The 23,706-nt window shown below is 41.6% G+C and overlaps 1 protein-coding gene across 1 annotated transcript in view; it reads right to left on the bottom strand.

The window, feature by feature from the left end:
• Nucleotides 1-686, bottom strand: part of btr12 (bloodthirsty-related gene family, member 12) — a 15,388-nt gene extending 14,702 nt beyond the window's left edge. The window contains 1 exon segment of the mRNA NM_001076619.1: nucleotides 330-686. Within this exon segment, the coding sequence (NP_001070087.1) occupies nucleotides 330-336 (7 nt within the window). The 5' untranslated portion in view covers nucleotides 337-686.
• Between the last annotated feature and the right edge of the window lie 23,020 nt (nucleotides 687-23,706).

Below are 23,706 nucleotides of genomic sequence, written 5' to 3'. Positions count from 1 at the left end.
ACAGACTCTAGAATTGAGTCATTAAAACTGCATTTAAGGCTTGAAATACACACTTAATTTGACTAGTTTATCTCAGTGAGTGTATTATTCATTAGAATAAGCCAAAACTAAACCAAACCAACAATACACATCGATCCGCCACCATGTTTAATATTAGCTATATTCATTCAGTGATATACAGTAACCGGCAGTTCATTCCGCTGTGGCGACCCCGGATTAATAAAGGGACTAAGCCGATAAGAAAATGAATGAATGACTGATATACAGTAGGCCACTGTTACTGCTACTGATCATAATAATGCAGATCAATTCAAGAGAGATGGACTTACACTGCATGCTGAAGCTGTTGTCGTTTCTCTTCTTTGCTGGATTGTGACGAGTGTGTGAGGAAAAACCTGAACAAAACCGGTTCTTCAGTGTGTGTGTGATGTGGGTGTGTCTGCAGTTCACCTGAGACTTGTAGCTTCAGGAATCGCCGACTGTGTTTCTAGTGTATGTCCACTTTTCAGAAGTGTCCGCGGTTTGTTTTGATTTTTTGGGGTGAAATAAATCTCCGATCAGCTCTGAAGAGTTGGAGAGTGTGATTTCACACACTGTAAAGCTGATCTGACTGCTGAACCGAGGCGTGTTGTGATGTAATGTGATGGTTTATGGTTGTGTGTCGAGGGTTACGCAGGGTGTGAGCTGCAGCGCGCACACAGGTGAGGCAGTGTTTGTATGAGAGTCCGCCTAGTGGAGGAAAACGGTACAGCAACGCTTTCTTCGTGTTTGTTTAACCTAGAGAATGTTGACAATGTTGGCACGGTGGCTCAGTGGTGTGGCCTTACAGCAAGAAGGTCGCTGGTTCGTGCCTCGGCTGGGTCAGTTGGCGTTTCTGTGTGGAGTTTGCATGTTCTCCTCGTGTTGGCGTGGGTTTCCTCCGGGTGCTCCGGTTTCCCCAACAGTCCAACACATGCACTATAGAGGAGTTGATCAACTAAATTGGCTGAGTGTATGAGTGTGTATGGGTGTTTCCCAGTACTGGGTTGCAGCTCGAAGGGTATCCGCTGTGTAAAACACATGCTGGAATAGTTGGTGGTTCATTCTTTTGTGGTGACCCCTGATGATAAAAAAGCGACTTAGCCGAAGGAAAATGAATGAATGTTGTTTTTACTGTTTATATTTTGTCATATCTTTTCAGTGTTAAATATTTTATTTCCTATATTGTTAAACTGAATCTGAAATAAATAAAGCAAATAAATAAAACAATTTTATTTAAAAGTGCACAACTCTAAATTATTACATATGCAATCCATATTTATCCAGTAGAGCGTTAATAAATGCTGTCGCAACTCTACCAGGGCACTGTTTCAGAGGAATCCTGGCCAACAGTTGAGACAGAAATTCACCGTATGTTTATCAGCTAATGGTGGAAAATATAAACCGCGTATGGCTATTGTCCTTATGTAATATTTTAGCACACAATCAAGTCAAAATTCACAAATTGAAACAAAAGGTGCTCAGGGGTAGCTTAAATAAAGTGTCGGTGCTTTTTGGGCAAGGGATTCATCAGACAAAACTGCAAAAATCAGCCTTGAAAAATGTGGAAAAAAGATATTAAAAAGCCAACGATTAGCCACATCGTCACCTCAGAATCATAAGGTTCTGTCTGACATTTTTGGCAAAATCGAGTTATTGACATATATTTTTATTAAATGACAACTTCTTCACATTATGGGATGTTTTTTAATAGTTGTTTACATTTTATGACTTTTTATTTAAAAAACAAATGTTGCACACATACTGTTTGCTATATGGAATGCAAAAACTTTGAAGCTCAATATCTCAGAGTCATTCAGAGTGCAGAGAGAACCTTATAGCTCCAAGGTGACGATGTGAATAAAGGCTTTTTATTATTGTTTTCCACATTTTTCAAGTGCCTTAGACTGATTTTTGCTGTAGACATTTATTGACATTTTAGTAGTTTGAAAAAATACAATGTATAATAAATAATATCAAGAGAAATATTCAATTCAATTCAAAATAAATCTGTAAAATAACAGACCATGTGCTGCAGTTTACTACAAAGCTTCTGCAGCGAAATATACAACACCAACACACACTGCACACTATTACACACACGACAACAACAAGTGTCACTTATTCAAGATTTTCAAGGTTAAAAGTTGTTGGAAGAAAGACCAAGATCCCATAATTCAATTTACAAGCAGAAATAAGGGATGAAGAATAGAAATATGCATCACAAAATACTGAAAACTGCTGATTTATGGATTTATTCAGATGTTTTACCTTCATCTCACCAGAGGAGGGCAGCATCAGACATCTTTAGTCCTCTCACAGCACTGCCGCAATCCTGTAAATGTTTTAGTGCCCTGACACACACACACACACACACACACACACACACACACACACACACACACACACACACACACACACCCAGGTTTTTCACGTTTTATGCGCTCTCCCTATACCAGTATTGATGTTTCTACTGTACAAACCATTTATTCTCTCCTCTAGCCCTAAATTCAGCTCTTAAAGCAAACAATCTGCACTTTTACATTGTCGAAATTCTCCATTCTGTGTTATTTATGAGTCATTTTCCTCATGGAGACCAAAACATGTCCTCAAGAAGGTTTAAAATGACTGGTATTGCTATACGTGTGGGGACAATACCAGAATCACACACACGACCAAAGTAAAACTCAGTTGTCGTAACCCAGCATTAAATCAAATGTGGATCATTCATTCATTCAGAGATCGCCACAGTGGAATGAACCACCAACTGATTCAGCATATGTTTTATGAAGCGGATGCCCTTCCAGCCACAACCCAACGCTGGGAAACACCCATACACACTCTTTCACATATACACTACGGCCAATTTAGCTCATCCAATTCCTCAATAGCGCATGTGTTTGGACTGTGGGGGAAACCGGAGCACCCCCACTACACCACCGAGACGTCCATATGGACCATTTTATTTTTTTATTCAATTTAAATGACAATTTTTAACCCAACTGTTGGGTTAAAAATGCCTCAGCTAAGCATTTTAATAAAAATAAAAATCTTTAATCATTGTTGATGAACAAACTTTGGATTTACCTTATTTTTTAAGGTAAGTGGTTGCAAACAATGTATATGGGCTGAATTTAAACAAAGACAATAAGGTTAGTAATGCTCAACTTAATTAGTGTTTCAATTCAGCCCATATACACTCACTGGCCACTTTATTAGGTACACCTGTCCAGCTGCTCGTTAACAGAAATTTCTAATCAGCCAATCACATGTCAGCAGCTCACTGCTTTTATGCATGTAGACATGGACAAGAGGATCTGCTGCTGTTCAAAGCGAGCATCAGAATGGGGAAGAAAGGGGATTTAGGAGACTTTGAACGTGGCATGGTTGTTCAGCCAGACGGGCTGCTCTGAGTATTTCAGAAACTGATGATCTACTGGGATTTTCACGCACAACCATCTCTAGGGTTTACAGAGAATGCTCCGACAAAGAGGAAATATCCAGTGAGCGCCAGTTCTGTGGGCGCAAATGCCTTGTTGATGAGGCCAGAGGTCAGAGGAGAATGGCCAGACTGGCTCCAGCTGATAGAAAGCCTACCTGAGTATTGCTGCTGACCATGTCCATCCCTTTATGAGCACAGTGTCTCCATCTTCTGATGGCAGCAGGATAACGCAGCATGTCATAAAGCTCAATCATCTCAGACTGGTGAACATGACGATGAGTTCACTGTGCTCAAATGGCCTCCACAGTCACCAGAGCTCAATCCAATAGAGCAGCTTTGGGATGTGGTGGAACGGGAGATTGGCATCATGGATGTGCAGCCGACAAATCTGCAGCAACAGTGTGATGCTATCATGTCAATATCTCTGAGGAACATTTGAATCTATGGATTAAGGCACTTCTGAATGCCAAAGGGTCCAACCCGGTACTAATAAGGTGTACCTAATAAAGTGGCCGGTGAGTGTATCTATTTGCAACCACTTTAAAAAATAAGGAAAATCCATTGAATCACTTTTCTAGCTTCAGGATGATTCTCTTCTGCCGTTTTCAGCATGTTTTACACGTCTGTGTCCTTAATCAGAGTGTTTTCTGCTGATCTGCTCACTGTAGTCTGTTTTCCAGATTCCCTCTCGTTGTCTTCTCTTCTGTGCCTCAATCATTGCGTTTCCTCTCAGGGTTATTATTAGATGCTCTGTTCTCTCTCTCTCTCTCTTATTTTCTCCCTCTGTCTCTCCACCCCCGCGCTACAACACTTTACGAGCACACACACACACACCTGATATGTCTCACATGCACACACACACTTCCCCTCAGATGTGGTTGTATTCTTTAGGTGTTCACTTACACACACGGCCCATTATGTCACCTCATCTCTCCTCTTGCTCCCTCTTTCCCTCTCTCATTTTCTTTCCCACCCACAACGAGCCCAGAAAAGCACACGCACACACACACACACACACACATCATCGCATCACGCTGAATCACACACTTGCTCTCAACTCTACGGTAAGACCTGCAGTTGAAAAGAGGGATTTCCAAAGATCTCACTCTCTTTTCAAGGCCAAATCTGCATCTCTCCAGGAAAACAGCGGTTTAGCTGATGGAGAATCTGTAGACACGCTAGTTTCTACACCACCAACAAACCCAAACACACACAATTAATTACACTGCATCAATTAATACAGATAGCCATCCATTAATCATAACGAGAGGGTTTAGCCCAACATTGAGTCTATTTATTCACTCATTTTCCTTCAGCTTAGTCCCTATTTCAGAGGTCTCCACAGCGGAATGAACCGCCAACTATTCCAGCATATGTTTTACCAACGCAGTCTCACGGCAATTCGTAACGTTTTGATTCAGTGGCTGATTTGTATGAATTTGTACGATCTAATTGAATATCTAAATACAATTTGCTCATCACCCAATGACGGTTGGGGTTAGGGGCGGGGTTAGGTGCCACGTCTTCTTTTTAAAATCGTATATTTTCGTACGATACAACTCATACGAATTAGCCACTAAACTGGCAAAACGTACAATACTTGCGTTTCCTCATGAGATCAAGCTGGTTTTACACAGCGGATGCCCTTCCAGCCACAACCCAGTGCTGGGAAACACCCATACACACTCATTTACACACACACACTCATACACTACAGCCTATTTGATGGGTTGCAGCTGGAAATGTATCCGCAGCGTAAAGCATACAGTATGCTGTAATAGTTGTCGGTTCATTCCACTGTGGCGACCCCTGATTAATAAAGGGACTAAGCCGAAAAGAAGATTAATAAATGAAATTCTGTGCAGAAATAGCAAAACTGTCATCAGATTCTGTGATATCATAATCATATCAGATCATAACTACAGGATTATCAGGTCTTCCTCATTAAGGTGTTGATTCAGTATGCATTTATACACTTTGATTTGTTCACTAGAGTGTTCATTAGAGTGTATAAACACATTTTTATTGATTTGTTTGTTTATAAGTGAATACCTCAGGGGTGCATGTTCAACCCAGGCTCATTCTGATTACGTAGTCCTATATACGTGTCTGGAGAGAGCAAAATACGTCCCAGGAGCTGGGGGTTTTTGTGCAGTTTTGGTTTTCGGGAATCCACCGGAGGCTGCTGTCGACTGACTGACTGACCAATCAAGCGATACCCCCACACTCCCCTGTGCCTAAACCCAACCGATAGTGTTTTAAAAAGCACCGATTGACCCACTTCTCAAAACCCAACCAGCAATTATCAAAAGCAATCCAGAAAAAGAAAAGCTCTCGCCTGATTTTTAATCACATTTTCAGATTTTGCCACATTCTCGCCCTGTTATTTACTTTTTATTTACGTTTTTGTCTCGCTTTCTGAAACCGTTCTTCACCGCACTCAAACCACATTGTCGTAGTCGACTCCTATCTGCGACTCAAGTTCGCCGACGTGCCTGTCGAGCCAGTGGACAAACTGCTAACAGCAGAAAAACCGTCCATATGGAGGTAAGCGAGACAAGGAACGGCGTCATACCGCTTCTTAGAGTTCGTTTTTAAATCGAAATGCAGCCATAAGTACTTCTGGCTACATAGTTTGCGATCTCCAGACACGTATATAGGGCTATGTTTTCAGAATGAGCTTTACTTTTTTATTACTAAATATCACCAAGTACCCTGAAATCCACTGCCATGTGGACGAGTCCTGAGCGTTCGTTGTGTTTCGTCTTCTGAGATCGTCATCTTCCACAGCAAACTCCGTACACAGCAGAGTTCAACTAGTATTGAACACATTGTCATGGGTGACGCCGTGGATAGCACGTTCGCCTCACAGCAAGAAGGTCGCTGGTTCGATCCTTGGCTCAGTTGGCGTTTCTGTGTGGAGTTTGCATGTTCTCCCTGCGTTCGCGTGGGTTTCCTCCGGGTGCTCCGGTTTCCCCCACAATCCAAACACATGCGGTACAGGTGAATTGGGTAGGCTTAATTGTCCGTAGTGTATGAGTGTGTGTGTGGATATTTCCCGGAGATGGGTTGCTGCTGGAAGGGCATCCGCTGCGTAGAAACTTGCTGGATAAGTTGGCGGTTCATTCTGCTGTGGCGACCCCGGATTAATAAAGGGACAAAGCCGACAATAAATGAATGAATGAACATTGTCATGCTTTTTTCCCGGGAGTGATAGTTCTACAGGAGCTGCTGACATGGAACTGAAGCAGATTTTGGTAAAAACCCAAACAATACAAACGTAAAAACAAATCTGAAACATGAGTTCTGTGTAATACCAGTGGACCGCCACAAGGAGAAAGTGCTGGACTACTGAACTGTATACAATACTTTCTATAAAAGTCGTATACGCTTATAAAGACGCCTCTAATATGGAGAACGAAGCCTCCTGCATTGCTCAGGACTTCAACTTGATGGTTCTGTGGGTCTTGTCTATCAAATCTGAGCTTTATTCTTTATTCTCCATTGAATTCGGATCAGGTGATTGACTGGGCCATTCTACAGCTTGATTTTCTTTCTCTGAAAGCATCCTCGGCTGTGTTTTGGATCATTTTCTTGCTGAAATGGGTTCATCTTCATCCTCCTGCTGATGTAGATGTTGGACTGAAGCAGCTGATGTTGATTCACACTGAGGAAGGGCAGAGGCTTGATGAAGAACTACTGAGAGATTTCTGCTGCTGTCTGGGCGTTCACTGCCTTTCTACACCTTCCTTTCTTCATGTGTTCAATACTTTTTCTCTGCGCCATTTAGTTTTATTACACAGAACTTCATTTGTAAGCTAAAGAGATTTGTTTTCATGGCATATATGAGTTTATTTGGTTGTTACCAACATCTGGTGAAAACTTCAAGTCAGCGACAACTTTAGAAATATGATATCTGAGAAAAATGGAGACGTGTTCAATACTTATTTCCCCCACTGTATATTATTATATAGAGATATTTAGTGCAAGTTTACCAGACAATTTTGTCCTTTTAGTTTCTCACTGAGTCGAATCATATCTAAGCCGATGAGAACACCAGCATCTGAAGCTCTCTTCAAGCCTTTAAAACAGTAACCTGCAGTTCATTTGCACATCTGTGTCCGTCTTCTCGCTGATCACAGTAGCGTAAACACTGGGCAGTCCTCCATCAGAGCTCCATGTGCTAATCGTACCATACCTTTCAAACAGCCTGTCTCAGTGTGTGGATGCGGATCTGTCTCTTCACACCTCGAGAGAACGCTGTGCGAGCAGCTCCGGGGATGTTTCTGAGCCGATATGGTGTTACGGCACGTTTAATTTCAGCGCGATAGCCGTAAGGGCCGTCTGCGGAGCTCGCATGGCTCATTTTATTGCATCATCATTTTGATGAATGTTTTCCCTCCAGGGAGACTCGCTCAAAACACGAGTATATGTTTAACCCGAGCTGCTGGGATCTCCTTAAAGGTCCTGTGAAATTCGAATACAAAATGTTAGATGTTAGTTTCAGCTTTAGGTGTAAGGATGTACGTATATTAGCTTTAGTGAAAAATAATCAACAATGTCGCAATATCTGTCAGATAAATCACAATTAGATATTTGCCCTAAATCATTTATAGTAGCTTAAAGCAGGGGTTCTCAACCTTTTTCACTTCGAGGCCCACCTTTTTCCCTGAACTTTTTTGCCCAAACTAATTGTCAGTTAATATGCTTATTTTAAAGCTTTATTTGTTAGCAAAACCTTTCAATTGGCTTCTATTATTCCCTCATCCACATCATTTTATAAAAAAACCTGAAACATTGTGCATATTAAGATTCCTTGTTAGAGCACCCGACTCCCATGCGGAAGGTTGCCGGTTCGATCCCAGCTCGGAGCAGGTTGGGTGGTGTAGGACTGGCGGGGTTGCGTTGGTGCCGTGACCCGGATGGGAGTGAGGTTTAGGGGGGAGCGTGTAACGGAGGCCAGCTAGTGTGTGCTGCGCAGGTAAACTTCACTCCTCTGGCCTCTAAAGGTGCTCTAGCGACACACGCTAGAGTGCATGGTCTTTAGACTCCTTGGTAGAGCACCCGGCTTCCATGCGGAAGGTTGCTGGTTTGATCCCAGCTTGGAGCAGGTTGGGTGGTGTAGGATTGGGGTTACAAATATATATATATATATATATATATATATATATATATATATATATATATATTAATAAAATATACATTTTTTTAAAAGGAAACGCAGACAGGTTCAAAGCTCCTGAACTCTTTACTTCAGTTATTCTTTATTTGGGCCTTTTCTTCAGTATAGAAACCTGACAGGACTACAGGACATGGCAAAGCTGCTGCTTTGAAGATTAGACTGACTACTATTCATCTATCGCTCTATGTCCATTAAAATAAACAACCTAACACAAACCCTAAATGTTAAATACAGTAAAAACCCTCTAAATCTGTTGAAACACATCGATCTGAGGGTGGTTGTGTTTGTAGCTGGACATTATATTGGAGTTCACTGACAGTAACAGTGAACAGCTGTTCAATACTGAAACACCAGAGTCTTGCTAGATCCTCCGGTACGGGTGTGCATCTGTTATAAAACACTCGCTCTTATTTTAGACAAATATGAGCAGTGCCAGTGCATATATAGAGGCGACCTAGGCGGCCGCGAAACGGTCACGTTCGTTTTCACGTTCGGGTTTTGGGCAGCGTAATCGTCCTTTGCCTAGAGCGCCAGTTCAGCTTTCTCCCGCCCTGACTATGAAGATATTTTCAAGTGTTCACACAGAGACAGCACACATAATCAACGGAATCCACGGACTTGTGCGACACAGTACGAGTCGACATGTGAGGCGAACTGGTAATTGAAACTGTAATCGTCGTGACCTTTGCATTTGCGAGACTGTTTGCTTGGCGTAGTCCTAGTTGACTTGCAGCGTCATGTCTGTAACTAACAGTGAGGCTGTTGTTGCACAGTCCAAGTTAGCCTGTTCAATCACAGAAAATGGGCAATGCCATTACTGCTATCATTTTATTATATGACATATTTATTAATGAAATCAAATAATTATAGTATAATATATGTTCTACTGTTCTCGATTGCTGAGGCCCACCGGTGGAGAATCCCTGCCTTAAAGGATCACTTCCCTTATTTTGGAAAAAGGCTCTTTTACCAGCTTACCTAGTGGTAAACATTTCAGTTTGACCATTTCTTAAACAATTTAGCCGATCTTTGGGTCTTTTTTAGCTTAGCTTAGCTTAGCATATAACTATTAATCAAATTGGACCATTGGCATCTTGCTCAAAAAAGCTTTATAGAGTTTTATTGTTTTCCTGTTTGAAGCTCGACTCTTCATAACTTAACTCTAGTTACCTCGTGTACAGCGACTGATGGAAAATAAAGTTAAAGGTGCAGAAGGTGATGGTCTTCAGAAGCATGTGTTGTTGTGCTGGTTGAAAGTCACTTCACAAGGGTTGTAACAATATACCGGTATGACGGTCTACCACGATTTGAACGTGCACTATTATCATACCATGAACAATTGCATATCAACGGTTTTAACCCTTAAAGACCGAGACAGCCGCCCGCGGCTAAAAATAAGTATTGCTCTTAAATGTTTAATAACTTTTGATCCGCTGATCCGATTCATACAATTCAAAGATTGGCATAAAGAAGAGAATTCCCGGACTTTCAGAGGCTCCGGAATCAGTGCGGTTACGTCATCAAAATTTGACACCGCTGATTTGACAAAGAAACGCTCGTCACTGTGTCTCCTGACAAACCAGACATGATACATTGATGCATTGTCCCTCCTCCATGCCCAGATTGGTTCAAACTCGCTATATCACAACCAATAAGCATAGGTTTCGCTTTTGTTTGTGGACCAAGCTTTTTGAACAACACAGAATGAGAGATAGGCATACATTTATGCGCGGCTAAATAAAACGCAAAAAAAAAAGTTTTGCATGAAATAATTCTCATACTAAGTACTTTTGCATGCACAGCAGCACAGAAACATGACAAAACAGTGACACAGCAAAGACGAACTGCTGCTCTTGCTGTTTTCAAAAGACGCAAATGAAGGTGCAGCTGTTTGTCTGCATTGCAGACAACCACATCCAAATCCATATCCACAGACAACCATATCCATGCTGGCACATAAAACCTAAGGATGTTCCATATTGAATCTAGTTTCGTTATGTAACTATTTATAGTATAGTAAATATTTATATCTATTTTTTACTGAGGATTTGCACCATGTTTATTTGGACTTTGACACATTATTTATTATTTTCTTAATTTTTTATTTGTTCATTGTAAGTGGTGTTGTTTATAGTAACTGAAAATATATTATTTGGAAAAAGTCAAATTTGCTTCACTGCTCTATTACTTTGTAACACTTTTTTTCTGTTTTGTTCATTCCCAGACCTTTTGGGCAGATACATTGTCAGTAAATAAATGCATTTTTTTCCCCCATAGAAAAACCTTTGTTCAGTCAGAAAACGTGTTCTTATTCTTTTCAGGGTCTTTGCTATGAGAATTACTATTTAATACCGTATACCGTGAAACCGTGGTATTGTTTTTTACGATTATCATACCGTGAAAAATTCATACCGTTACAACCCTACTCTTCACAGTCCAATAGTAATGACTACAGTAAATGATTTAACTGTGTTTATATGTGTTTTTATATTCTGGGTAAGGCATTAAACTAAAAAAATGTTCATCCAATGAAATATTGTCGGGCCGACATCTCCCATAATTACTGTGTACGTGTGGACACGACCTAACTCTAGGGGAGCTGTAAAATGAGCCTATTTCCAAAACAAAAGCAGAGCCTTCCTTTAAGACTACTTTCAAGGGTCTATAATTTGGTATGTGTTTAAAATCACTGCTTCTTTTTGTTTTGCAGTTTGACGGCTTCCAGGAAATCATAGCCGCTCTGTTTATTCCCTGCGTCCAGGGGTGTCGCGCATCAGTTTCCGTACTGTTACCCAGTAGTCCTGCGTCTCGTTCACCGTGTGCTACTTTTGGGAGATTAGACAGGGACCCGAGGACTCCAGAGACAGCGGCTAATGAAGCTGAAGTCTATACTCATCAGCCGTGAAGCCAAACAGACTGCCTCGAGGGACGCAGAGACGGAAACAAGCCCCCTCCGGGAATAACTACACAAACCGAGAGGAAGTTTTCCTTCAGCGCTGATCCCGGACCCACAGGCTTTGTTTAGATCTCGCAGTCATAAAGAACAAAACACTGGCCTCGGATCAGTAGGAAAGTACGAACAGGAGGGAGATGACAAAGGGGAATGTTTTAGCACAAGGGCGTCATAACATGGATTAATGAGGAACACGCGAGGACTGCGAGTAATGAACGCACCGCCGCATCCTCTGGCCTGTGTCTTGTTTACAGCCACCTTCATTATCTGTAGTCAACACCTCACACAAGGTGTTCAAAACTCATATCTGTTCATTTTTAATGAGTCAGAGAACGCATGCGTTTACCCTTCAGATGATGTTTGCACATAACTTCACCTTTCCAATACCATCAGCACACTTTGAGATAAATCTGACAAGGAAGGACAAATCGACAGAACACCGGCTGAGACAGGAGGTGTTTCAATCTAAGGTCGTAGCAGGTGGTTTGGTCTGAAACAAGATTATTAACTTGCCTTTACACCGTAGTAATGATCCAATGAGGTGAATTTGTAATGCTTGATTTTGTCCAGGATGAACACGCCTCGCTGCTTTATTTTCTAATAGGCTTGAAGTAAATTAGTGAGTCCCACTTGCTCACAATTGCAACCGCATCGTGCGGAGATAGTCCCCTTATTACTTCTTTCCCTAATCATGAGCATACCCATTGTTGATGATTGGGTCCAACTTGCTCCTCGCCATTATGCTGGTACACTTCAAAGTTTTTGATTGGCTGCAGTTCTTTCTTGCCGCATTATGATGGTATAATCTCAATTCTCTGATTGGTTGTGACTTTTCTCCCCACATTATGATGGTATGTCTCTATTGCATAATGGTATAATCCCAATTTTCTGATTGGCTTAAACACTTTCTACCCCATCATATCAGAAAATGCTGATTGGCTGCAACTCTTTACTCCCTCAATATGATAGGCTGCCTTTATTTCTGATTGCCTGCAATGTTTTCCTCTCACACCATGGTGATATAATCCCAATTTTGTGATTGGTTGTGACATTTTCCTCCGCATCATGATGGTATGTCCCTATTGCTCATCGGCTGCAACTCTTTCCTCCCCATCATATTTTTCTCAATTGCTGATTGGCTACAACTCTTTCGTTCTCCAACTTAATGGTACTAAATATTCTCGAATTTCTTAGGGTGCGTTCACACCTGTGAATCGATTCAGTTGTTCCGAAACAGCAATTACAATTGTTACATTGTTGCTCTTTGCTCTTGGAGCGGTTCGCTTTCACATTGCAAAGTTTCTAATCGGACCAAAATAGCTAAAACAAGTCACGTGCGAGTAAACTCTCCTCACATTGGTCAGAGTGTCAGGGTTTATTTTGCAGCGTCCCGCTCAGCTGTCAGGAGAGGTGGTGGTTTGGTGGTGATTGACAGGGTGCGCGCGCGATGTGTCTGAGGAGAGACGCGGTGGGGAGAGGTGAGAAGGGTGCGCGACGATGCCTATTTGAGGACCGGGAGTGAGACGCGAGATTACCGGAAGATCATCACTCGTTTGCGGGCATCCGGAGACTCGCGAAACTTCCTGCCATACTCATAATTCTCTCTTCATATAGCCGTAAGCCTATTACATAGCCATAAAACACTGTGATATAACCGCGCTCGGATCGGATCGCTTTCTCACTGCAATCGAACCGCTCCAGGGTTCGTTTCAATCGAGCCTAGACCACCTCATTTAAGCGATCTCGGAGCGATTACTTTGGCGCGGAGCAGAGCGCGATTGCCCTGTTCACATATGCCAAACGAACCGCGCTAACTGGGCAAACGAGACACGTTCCGAAACAAAAGTTTAGGTGTGAAAGCATCCTTAAACTGCTTTTGATGCTTTGTCTTCTTGGTCTGATCCACACTGGCTTTGTTGCAACCCAGGCTCATTGTGTAAACATAGCCCCGCAGAAGTTTCTGGAGATCGCGAAAGACGGTGGTACGTATTTGTGCAGTTTTTGTTTTCACGAATCCGCAGGAGGTCGCACTTTTTAGTGTCTCGAACGACTCTCGGGAGCGCGTACCGTTCGCGCCCGCGCTGTTCTCGCGCGAAAAAGACGCCGGAGGCCTCTGTTGAGCGATCAACTCTAAACTGAACGATCAACTGGGGGGCCGGCCAATCAGCCACCCCAGCCACCCTCCTCCTTCCCTAAACCCAAGTGACGATTTACAAAAGCCGTCCAGGAAAAAAAAAAAAAAGCAAAAGCCCTCGTCCAGTTTTGACCGGATTTCGCCGCATTCTCGCCCCGTCTTGAACTCGTTCGCTTTTATTATTTGGATTCTGTTTTTTGTCTTGCCTGATTTCTGGAACCGCTCTTCCCCGGACTCGAACCTGGTCGTCGCCGAGGCCCGCTCCTCCTCCAGGCCTCCGCCCCACTGATGTAACACTACGAGCTAAGCAGACAAACTGGTTGCGGTGGGAAAACCCTCCACACAGGTGAGCCATCACAGCCGGCGAGCGCAAAGAAGAGGAGCGACGTCACACCGCCCCAAAGTGTTCGCTCGACCAAACCAAATGCGGCTACACGTACCTCCGGCCATGTAAATCCAGAAACATCCGTCCGCGTGGGCTACGTTTTTAGAATGAGCTTGGGTCGGTTTATTTTCCTCTCTCTTTTAAACAGTCAACACAATGTGCGAGCAATTTTTCAGCGCAGACTAAAGATTGCACCATGCACCTACACAAGGGGAAATCCAGCAGGAAGTGAATTGCGTTTGATCCTTGTGAATTGCAGTAGCTGCAGCTATTTTAAGCTGCACATTGAAAAAAAAAAGATGACAACGAGGCAGAAAGAACACAAAACAAACATGAGAGAGGTTTTCTTAAGCAAGTTGCAGCAAGTTTTAATTGTGCAGAGTTAAAAGAACAGAGGGTTGTTTGAGTGCTCCATCTCTCACTCCTCCACACATAGAGTACAGTAAGTCAAACTACAGAAAACACAGGATTCTGCACCTCAAAGATGATGATTTGTCACAAGCATTCCCACATCTCTTCTCTAGGACACACAGAAAAAGCAGCAACATACGGTAAACCCCCAGTAGTACTCCCTGTGTCCCGCTAACCTAACCTCCATGTGGCACCTCGATGTGAACCCAAGATATAAAAGAACAAAACAATGGGGGGCAGATTAGTGTGTGACTGACGTCTGTCTTGTTCAATCTGATCAGCCAAGCATTTATAGCTCAGGAGCACAAGCAATATAAGATTAGCAGATGAGCGCGGATGGATCGGGTATGCGTATGATGGCGACTCTTGACTTCGGTGGATTCCCTGCAGAGGATGCGGAGGTCTGTCGGTTTCTCCGGCACTTGGAGATGCTCTCGTTTCTTGCAGCATCGCAGTTATTGCTAAAGGTTCCAGCAGTTTTCAAGAAAACATCCCCCTCCCACCCCAACGAGCCCTTCTCTAACCCTAGCTGGAAAGATTTAGACACATGCAAAATGAGGCGGCGGTAGTGCTGCACGCTCAATGAATGGTGAGCTTCTTCACTCGCTGAGCCAAATTCTATCACGGCTCATTTCTGAGCCCTTAACCGGATTAGTTTGCGATGAAGGGCGCAAAAGGAGAAAGCGGGCGGCTGAAGAATTGTAACAAGACCGATGCCAATCACTCGATTGCAGGACAAGAATCGAGGCTGTTGAATGGAACCGAGAAATGTCATAAAGCATGGGCGTTTAAGATACACAGCTGCATGCTTTTGATACACACAACCTTTTCGCTGTTGTCTCTATGTTGAGGAATAGTATGCTCTAATTGTAATACAGTATCTATGACATCAGTATGGACCACAGATGCTCCGTCATATATCCCATCAAACTCTAAAACGGGCTTTGAAATCCCAGCGTAGTTGACATGCCATACAAGAGAGATTGAGGATCGGAAAGCCTTCAGGGGACGCAAAATGAGGCCATGCTTAAAATGGGCCATTAAAGTACAACAACGGTGGTCTTGTGGTTGAAAACAGAGGCTGAAACAAAGGGATAAACCGAAGGATTGGGAAGGAAGTTTGTTTTTCAGTGTTCTGCACAAGAAGTCTGACTGTCACGGCACCTTGGGATTTTTGACTATGTAAATTTTGGCCCATTGGGTCATGAAGGTAACTTTCATACAAAGCTTAGCAATAGAGATTTTCTCCTTTAAATAGAAAAAGAGGTTACATTCCAATAATACTTAATAGAGCATTAATTAGTTTGAGACTGAGGCGTAGATAGAGGCCTGGCTTTTCAGAGCAGGTCAGTGTGCCGCATGCAGGTTTCACTGTGAGGAAAAGTGTCAATGCCCGGACGCTGTGCACTGGGGATTTGGAGTTACTATTCATGGCGAATAATCTTGTGCGTTTTCGTTTCCTCCTCACGTCTTGCACGTGTTTCTCTTGTCCGATCTCTCCGCTGTCTTTAAATCTGTGGTTCTGCATTGGGAAAGCGCAGTCGGTCGATACTCGGTGTTAGGTTACCACCCTTGCAACACTAAACCATATCCTGATCCTGTCTGATGACCGGCTGAAAGTGATCGATGATGTCATTTGAGTGGCCATCGGCACGCAAGATGTGATTCTGATCAGATGTCATGAGGAGAAAGGGATCAATTGCAAGGATGGGAGCAAAGATTCTTATGTTTGCCAATGCAATGCAACTCTGCGATTTTAGAGCTTCCGATTCAGTAGCCTATGCAAGAAATGACTGGGAATAATAAATGACAGAAAGCGGCCAAACTGCTCTACAAGCAAGTGTGTTCATGACTATACAGATGGAGTAGAATAATACAATATGGGAACATCAGATTGCAACATCGAGCAGCATAACGAGCGGTTTTTAACTTCTAAAAATGAGTGGAAGTGAATGAGAGCGGAAGTCTCGAGTCAAACAGATTCCGATGGAATCTCCTGATCTTACGTCAAGAATAAGGTCAATAGACCCTTTTCACATTTACGGGTTTCTCAGCATTGGAAGTACGGATGAGTATCGTCAAGGTTTTAACGATTTTACTACTTTTATCGATACCACTTATCGGTTCGCTACTTTAACGGTTCTCTTATCTGTACTTTTTGTAGTGTTTTTAAACAAATTGAACAGAATTAACAACTTTATTTTATTATTAAGTTTTTAGTGTGAAATAAAACAAAACCAATAACTGTAAAACATTTTTTTTCCTGTTAAAGAATGGACATTAGCTTAAAGGAAATATCTCTCAGTTTTTAACCATTCAACATGTTTGCCTTTCCTGGCAGAGAGTTAACCGTGTTTTAGGAGTTTCTGAGCATCTTGCAATGTAAAAATAAGCAGTTTTTTATCATTTCGAAATAAGCATAGGTTATTATAAGGCTACTCATAGGCTATATTTGTAAATACAGCTGATGTAAAGCATTCTTAATGTTTAAGATTTATTTAGGCTACTGCAGAAAAAAACACTGTTTTCCTTGCAACCAAATGTGCTTATTTGAGTGAAGTTTCATAAACTAATTTTGAGAGGAGCACGTGATATGATTGAGCACGACTGTTGAGCTCATCTGTAATCAGTAATAATCCGATCAGATTGATCCAAGCTAGCTATAAAGGGATCGTTTTCTCCCTACTGCTCTATCTTCGTTTTGGAATAATCCCCCATTCCACCCCATCTCCTCCTTTTTCTAAGGGGGAGCTCTCGAGACCTACCTGATCTCCGATCCCCTTATATGCTCAAGTATTTCCGGATTCAGGGTTCTCTCCCGGCAGTTATGCCAAACCTGCTACAAATGCTAAGCATATCTAAGCGGGAACTCTTGAACTATTAATATGATTGACTAGTGGCATAACGATGTGGATGATGTAACGTTACGGTTAGTAGCTAGGCAGTCAAAATTGCTTGCGTTTCCGCTTATACAACTTTATTAACTTATTGCATTTGTTGCAACGGGCATTGTTGCTGTCCATTCGAGAAATACAACCTGTTTGGTTCACTCCGGAAGCTTTCTAGCTGTGTGTGCGCAAGTCATAATCTATGTCGAAGAACTGTCGAGAACTGTTGAGGCTATTAAACTTGACGCGCTCGCTGGAAACACAAGCATTTCTAATGTGAGATTGCCAACTGTGCGAATATCAAATATCGTAACTTAGAAAAGGTTGGTCATGCTAATGTAAGTAATGTTTACTCAGCAAAAATTCTCCAGTACCGATAGCAGAACCGTTAACGTCAGAGCTTATCCATACTTCTGTCTTTTTTTAATGTAGCACCGATACCGATAAAGTACCGAGTATCGGTACACATCCCTAATTGCAAGTCCTCATAATTGGGTAAATCTAGAGGGCAGTGAATGGGAGAGTACCACAAATACCTTTTGCATTGCAATTTGCTCGAATAACAAAAGAAAAACTCCATGATAGTTGCGAAAAAAGAGATTAGTGTGATTATAACTGATAATTCACTGTCCCATTCATAGACGCTGCATTAGAAATGCCTCACATGGGTTTTTAAATTTGATGCTTAGGTTATATAATATAAAGTATGGCTTTATAAATGTACATACCTACACCTTTTGAGGATTTAAGATGCTGATGACCAATGAATGCATCGTCTTGTGAAAAGGGCAGGGGCAGACATTTTAAAAGTCAGGGTGGGACAGCAGTATGAGATCCAAAAGTTCGCATTCGTGTAATTATTAATCTAAATGGTCAGTCTCTAAACGTGATGCATCCCCCTCGTCCCTCCGGTTGCTACGCCCATGGGAATATTGACTGCAGTGTTTACCCTTTGCAGACTTGTTTTTAAAACAATGCATCCAGTCTTCTCTCAGGTCCACTCGGCTCTTGTTGTCTCACCGCAGGCGCATCAATAATTCAGCTTGCTAAGGAAATTGCATACCTTTTAGGTTAAGGTTATTTGGCTAGAACCAGCCTTCAGACACTTGTCTGGACTGCTCGGTTGTGCCAGTAATTGTATGTTGGCGCAGTTTTGACATCACTCCGGGAGTCAAGTCTCGGCTGACGCACGCTTTCCATCACCTTAAACCTGAGATTTGTTGTCCCATTGCGAAACCACAGAGAGAAACGGAAAGGAGAGACAAGAGAAGCCGTGAGGTGGACATTTGCAATGTGCTTTGCATGTGCTGTGCTTACTCTATGTGTGAAAGAAGTAGATCGTTTTCCTCAGAATGGCTTCTCGTTAAGCGGGAGTACAAAGGGGAGTGTCTGGGGCCGGGATTCAGGGATTTGTGGCTTTAGGAGCAGCACTGGGGGAGACTAGATACGGTTCATGCTCGATTAGGTTATGCTTCTCAATCATTCTCTTGTTTTCTACCCCTCCCCACATTTTCATCCTAAAGCATGTGTAAGATGTCCTAATTGTTCAAGTGTGTCTACTTCTTCTTCTTTTGAAAGCGTCTGAACTGGTTCTGGATGGCGAGGGCCGCCTTCTCCGTCTCCGGGGCTTCCAGGTCGATATCGATTTCTTCCTCCTGCTCAGGTTTTCCTGCAGAGTCAGATGCCTTTTCTAGAAAACAACCACCAAACCACCAAATCATCTCATCAGTTCACCCTCCTGCAGCAATGGCATGCAAATGTCAACCTTGCCATGCATAATAATAAAGTTTGCACCAAAGAAGCAAAACTATGGAAGCCCATTCCTGCCACTGAAAGATAAAAAAATAATAGCAATAATAAAAATAAGCTTAATTTACCAAAACATAAACATATAAAGTCAGAATTCTGAGTTATAAGGTCAGAATTACAAGTTATAAAATTATATTAATATATTAATTACAATTCTGACTTTATAACTCACAATTCTGACTTAATAACTCACAATTCTGACTTTATAACTCACAACTCTGACTTAATAACTCACAACTCTGACTTTATAACTCACAATTCTGACTTTATAACTCACAACTCTGACTTTATAACACAACTCTGACTTAATAACTCACAACTCTGACTTTATAACTCACAATTCTGACTTAATAACTCACAACTCTGACTTTATAACACAACTCTGACTTAATAACTCACAATTCTGACTTTATAACTCACAACTCTGACTTTATAACTCACAATTCTGGCTTAATAACTCGCAATTCTGGCTTAATAACTCACAACTCTGACTTTATAACTCACAATTCTGACTTAATAACTCACAATTCTGACTTTATAACTCACAACTCTGACTTTATAACTCACAATTCTGGCTTAATAACTCACAACTCTGACTTTATAACTCACAATTCTGACTTAATAACTCACAACTCTGACTTTATAACTCACAATTCTGGCTTAATAACTCACAACTCTGACTTTATAACTCACAATTCTGACTTAATAACTCACAATTCTGACTTTATAACTCACAACTCTGACTTTATAACTCACAATTCTGGCTTAATAACTCACAACTCTGACTTTATAACTCACAACTCTGACTTTATAACTCACAATTCTGACTTAATTACTCGCAATTCTGACTTTATAACTCACAATTCTGACTTAATAACTCACAATTCTGACTTTATAACTCACAACTCTGACTTTATAACTCACAATTCTGGCTTAATAACTCACAACTCTGACTTTATAACTCACAATTCTGACTTAATTACTCGCAATTCTGACTTTATAACTCACAATTCTGACTTAATAACTCACAATTCTGACTTTATAACTCACAACACTGACTTTATAACTCACAATTCTGGCTTAATAACTCACAACTCTGACTTTATAACTCACAACTCTGACTTTATAACTCACAATTCTGACTTTATAACTCACAATTCTGGCTTAATAACTCACAACTCTGACTTTATAACTCACAACTCTGACTTTATAACTCACAATTCTGACTTCATAACTTGCGACTTTATAATTTAGAATTCTGACTTTATGATTTTTTTTAATGAAATGTATTTTTTATTATTACTTTTTGTATCATTCAGTGGCAGGAACGGGTTGTGTGTGTTGTAAAAATACACAAAAATGTCTGTCAATGTTTTCAAGCAATGGACCCTTTTCACACGTGTGTGTTTTTCAGCCACAGAAGTGATCGCAGTGAATGAGAGAGTACAACAAATCATTTATTTACAATCCTATTAGCTGAACTAATAACAGAAAAACTACACATTGGTGTTATCAAGACTTTCAGAAAGAGCTGTGTAAGACTGATAACAGCAGCCAGGAGAGAGAATAATGTCAGATTTACTGTCCTGCCCCCATACACACTGCAGTACACACACCACACACAAGCGGGAATTCGCTTTCTGTAATTTGATGCAAAGATGACATGCATACATACACATAAATGTACAAACGTTTACTTAAAAGTCTAGATATTATAAACTTTCGAGGATTTAGGATTCTTGTGAAAAGGGTGCATTTGATAGTTAAAGCTGTAACCGTTATTGATGGATGTAAATGATGGATTCTCAGTGATGTAGGAGTGATGCATCAGTGAATGTGGAGAAGCAGACCTTTGTTGTCTGTGTTGGACGTCTGGCTGCTGTTGGCCTGGCCTGTGTGTCCGCGCTGGAGGACAGAGAAACAGAGAGAAAAGGTCAGGTTTGCTGTCTGCTCTAGGCTACATGCGCTTATTTGAGATCAAAACATCCAAGATTCCCAAGAACTGCCCTTTGCTCAGTGCTGCCGAAGGTCCTGCAGAGCATTTTTACATGCAATCAATAATTTGATTGCAAACCAGGCCCAGGGAGGGAGCTTTAAAGGAATACTACACTACAAATTAAAGCAGAGGAACAATGCAAACACTAAAACTGGGAAAATGACCTTTATTTTTACATGCAATCAGAAATTCAGTGGCAAACCAGGCCCAGGGAGGAAGCTTTAAGGAATATTGTTCCACAAATTAAAGCAGAGTAACTATGCAAACACTAAGCGTAGGAAAAATACCTCTATTTTTACATGCAAAAACATAATTTGGTTGCAAACCAAGCCCAGGGAGGGAGCTTTAAAGCAATATTGATCTACAAATTAAAGCACAGCAACCCTGCAAACGCTAAAACTAGAAAAATTAGCTTTATTTTTACATGCAATCAGACATTTGGTGACAAACCAGGCCCAGGGGGGATGCTTAAAGGAATATTGTTCTACAAATTAAAGCAAAATAACTATGCAAACGCTAAAAATACTTTTATTTTTACATGCAATCAGACATCTGGTGGCAAAGCAGGCCCAGGGAGGGCGCTTTAAAGCAATATAGCTCTACAAATTGAAGAGCAGTAAATATACAAACACTAAAACTACGGAAAATACCTTTATTTTTTACATGCAATTAGAAATTTGATTGCAAACCAGGGCCAGGGAGAGAGCTTTAAAGGAATACTGCTCTACAAACTCTTCAGATCACCATATCGTCTCTGTGTGAGATCGCTGATGCACGATACCATCGCATGGGGGTGCAATAGAGTTGTGTTTTCTTATTTGCTCCTTTTTTAACCATTGCAACTATGCAAACACTACACTTGGGAAAATAGCTTTAATTTGACATGCAATCAAACTAAAACCAAGAAAAGTACATTTCAACACACATGTTGTGGGGTAGATTACTGATTTTTGTTTAGCTGAAATGGGACAGAATGCAAAAAATCTGGAACAAAACAGACATCACAAAGCCCATTTTAGAACTTAAAGGGGTAGTGCATCAAAAAAATGTATTTTCTGTCATCATTTAATCACGCTATAGCTGTTTAAAACCTTCGATTTAGCGACTAATCTATATTAATTTGTACAATGGTATATTTTAGTATGAGGGGCAGGGCTGGAGTTTGGGGGCACACCTCATTTTAAAAATCAGATGCAGTAAATGTTGCTGTGTAAAACATATGCTTAAATAGTTCTCGGTTCATTCCGCTGTGGCAACCCCTGGTAATCGGTTTCTTCGTGACATCAAGCTGAAATCTGAACAAATCTGTTTCAAGTGCATGAGACCAAGCAGATTTTTCCCAAATAACGCAAGCGCGCAGTAACCAAGAGGATGTCAAATTTTGAGGCAGTCAAAAACATCAGTAACGCTAAGGTTCAGTGGCCCGTTCATTCCCACAATGCCGTGCTTCACTGGTCGTCTAGTGCTGTTAGGTCCTCATGGGAATCTTTTACTCATGATTTGGACATAATTCATCAGTGTGTGTCGAAAGTGACTCTAGTCTGAAGGAAATGAACTCATATTTTCTGTTTTAGCAACAATGCAATAGTGAAGAATAGAGGATGCAGAAGCATGAGAATGTGTTGAGTTATTAACTTATGAAGCATAAACTCGCATCTTAGAGAAATAAAATCACTCTCAGCGAGCATCAGAATGGGGAAGAAAGGGGATTTAAGAGACTTTGAACGTGGCATGGTTGTTGCTGCCAGACGGGCTGCTCTGAGTATTTCAGAAACTGCTGATCTACTGGGATTTGCACGCACAACCATCTCTAGGGTTTACAGAGAATGCTCCGACAAAGAGGAAATATCCAGTGAGCGGCAGTTCTGTGGGCGCAAATGCCTTGTTGATGAGGTCAGAGGAGAATGGCCAGACTGGTTCCAGCTGATAGAAAGGCAACAGTAACTCAAACAAGCACTCGTTACAACCGAGCTCTGCAGAAGAGCATCTCTGAACACACAACACGTCCAACCTTGAGGCGGATGGGCTACAGCAGCAGAAGAGCACACCGGGTGCCGCTCCTGTCAGCTAAGAACAGGAAACTGAGGCTACAATTCACACAGACTCACCAAAACTGGACAATAGAAGATTGGAGAAACGTTGCTGCTCTGATGAGTCTCCATTTCTGCTGACACATTCAGATGCTCGGCTCACAATTTGGCCTCAACAACATGAAAGCATGGATCATCCTGCCTTGTATCAGCGGTTCAGGCTGGTGGTGGTGGTGTAATGGTGTGGGGGAGATTTTCTTTGGGTCCATTAGTACCAATTGAGCATCAACGCCACAGCCTACCTGAGTATTGCTGCTGACCATGTCCATCCCTTTATGAGCACAGTGTCTCCATCTTCTGATGGCAGCAGGATAACGCAGCATGTCATAAAGCTCAATCATCTCAGACTGGTTTCTTGAACATGACGATGAGTTCACTGTACTCAAATGGCCTCCACA

The sequence above is a fragment of the Danio rerio genome, chromosome 7 (genome assembly GCF_049306965.1).
Source record: "Danio rerio strain Tuebingen ecotype United States chromosome 7, GRCz12tu, whole genome shotgun sequence".
NCBI lineage: Eukaryota > Metazoa > Chordata > Actinopteri > Cypriniformes > Danionidae > Danio > Danio rerio.
This window is presented reverse-complemented; position numbering and strand designations above follow the sequence as displayed.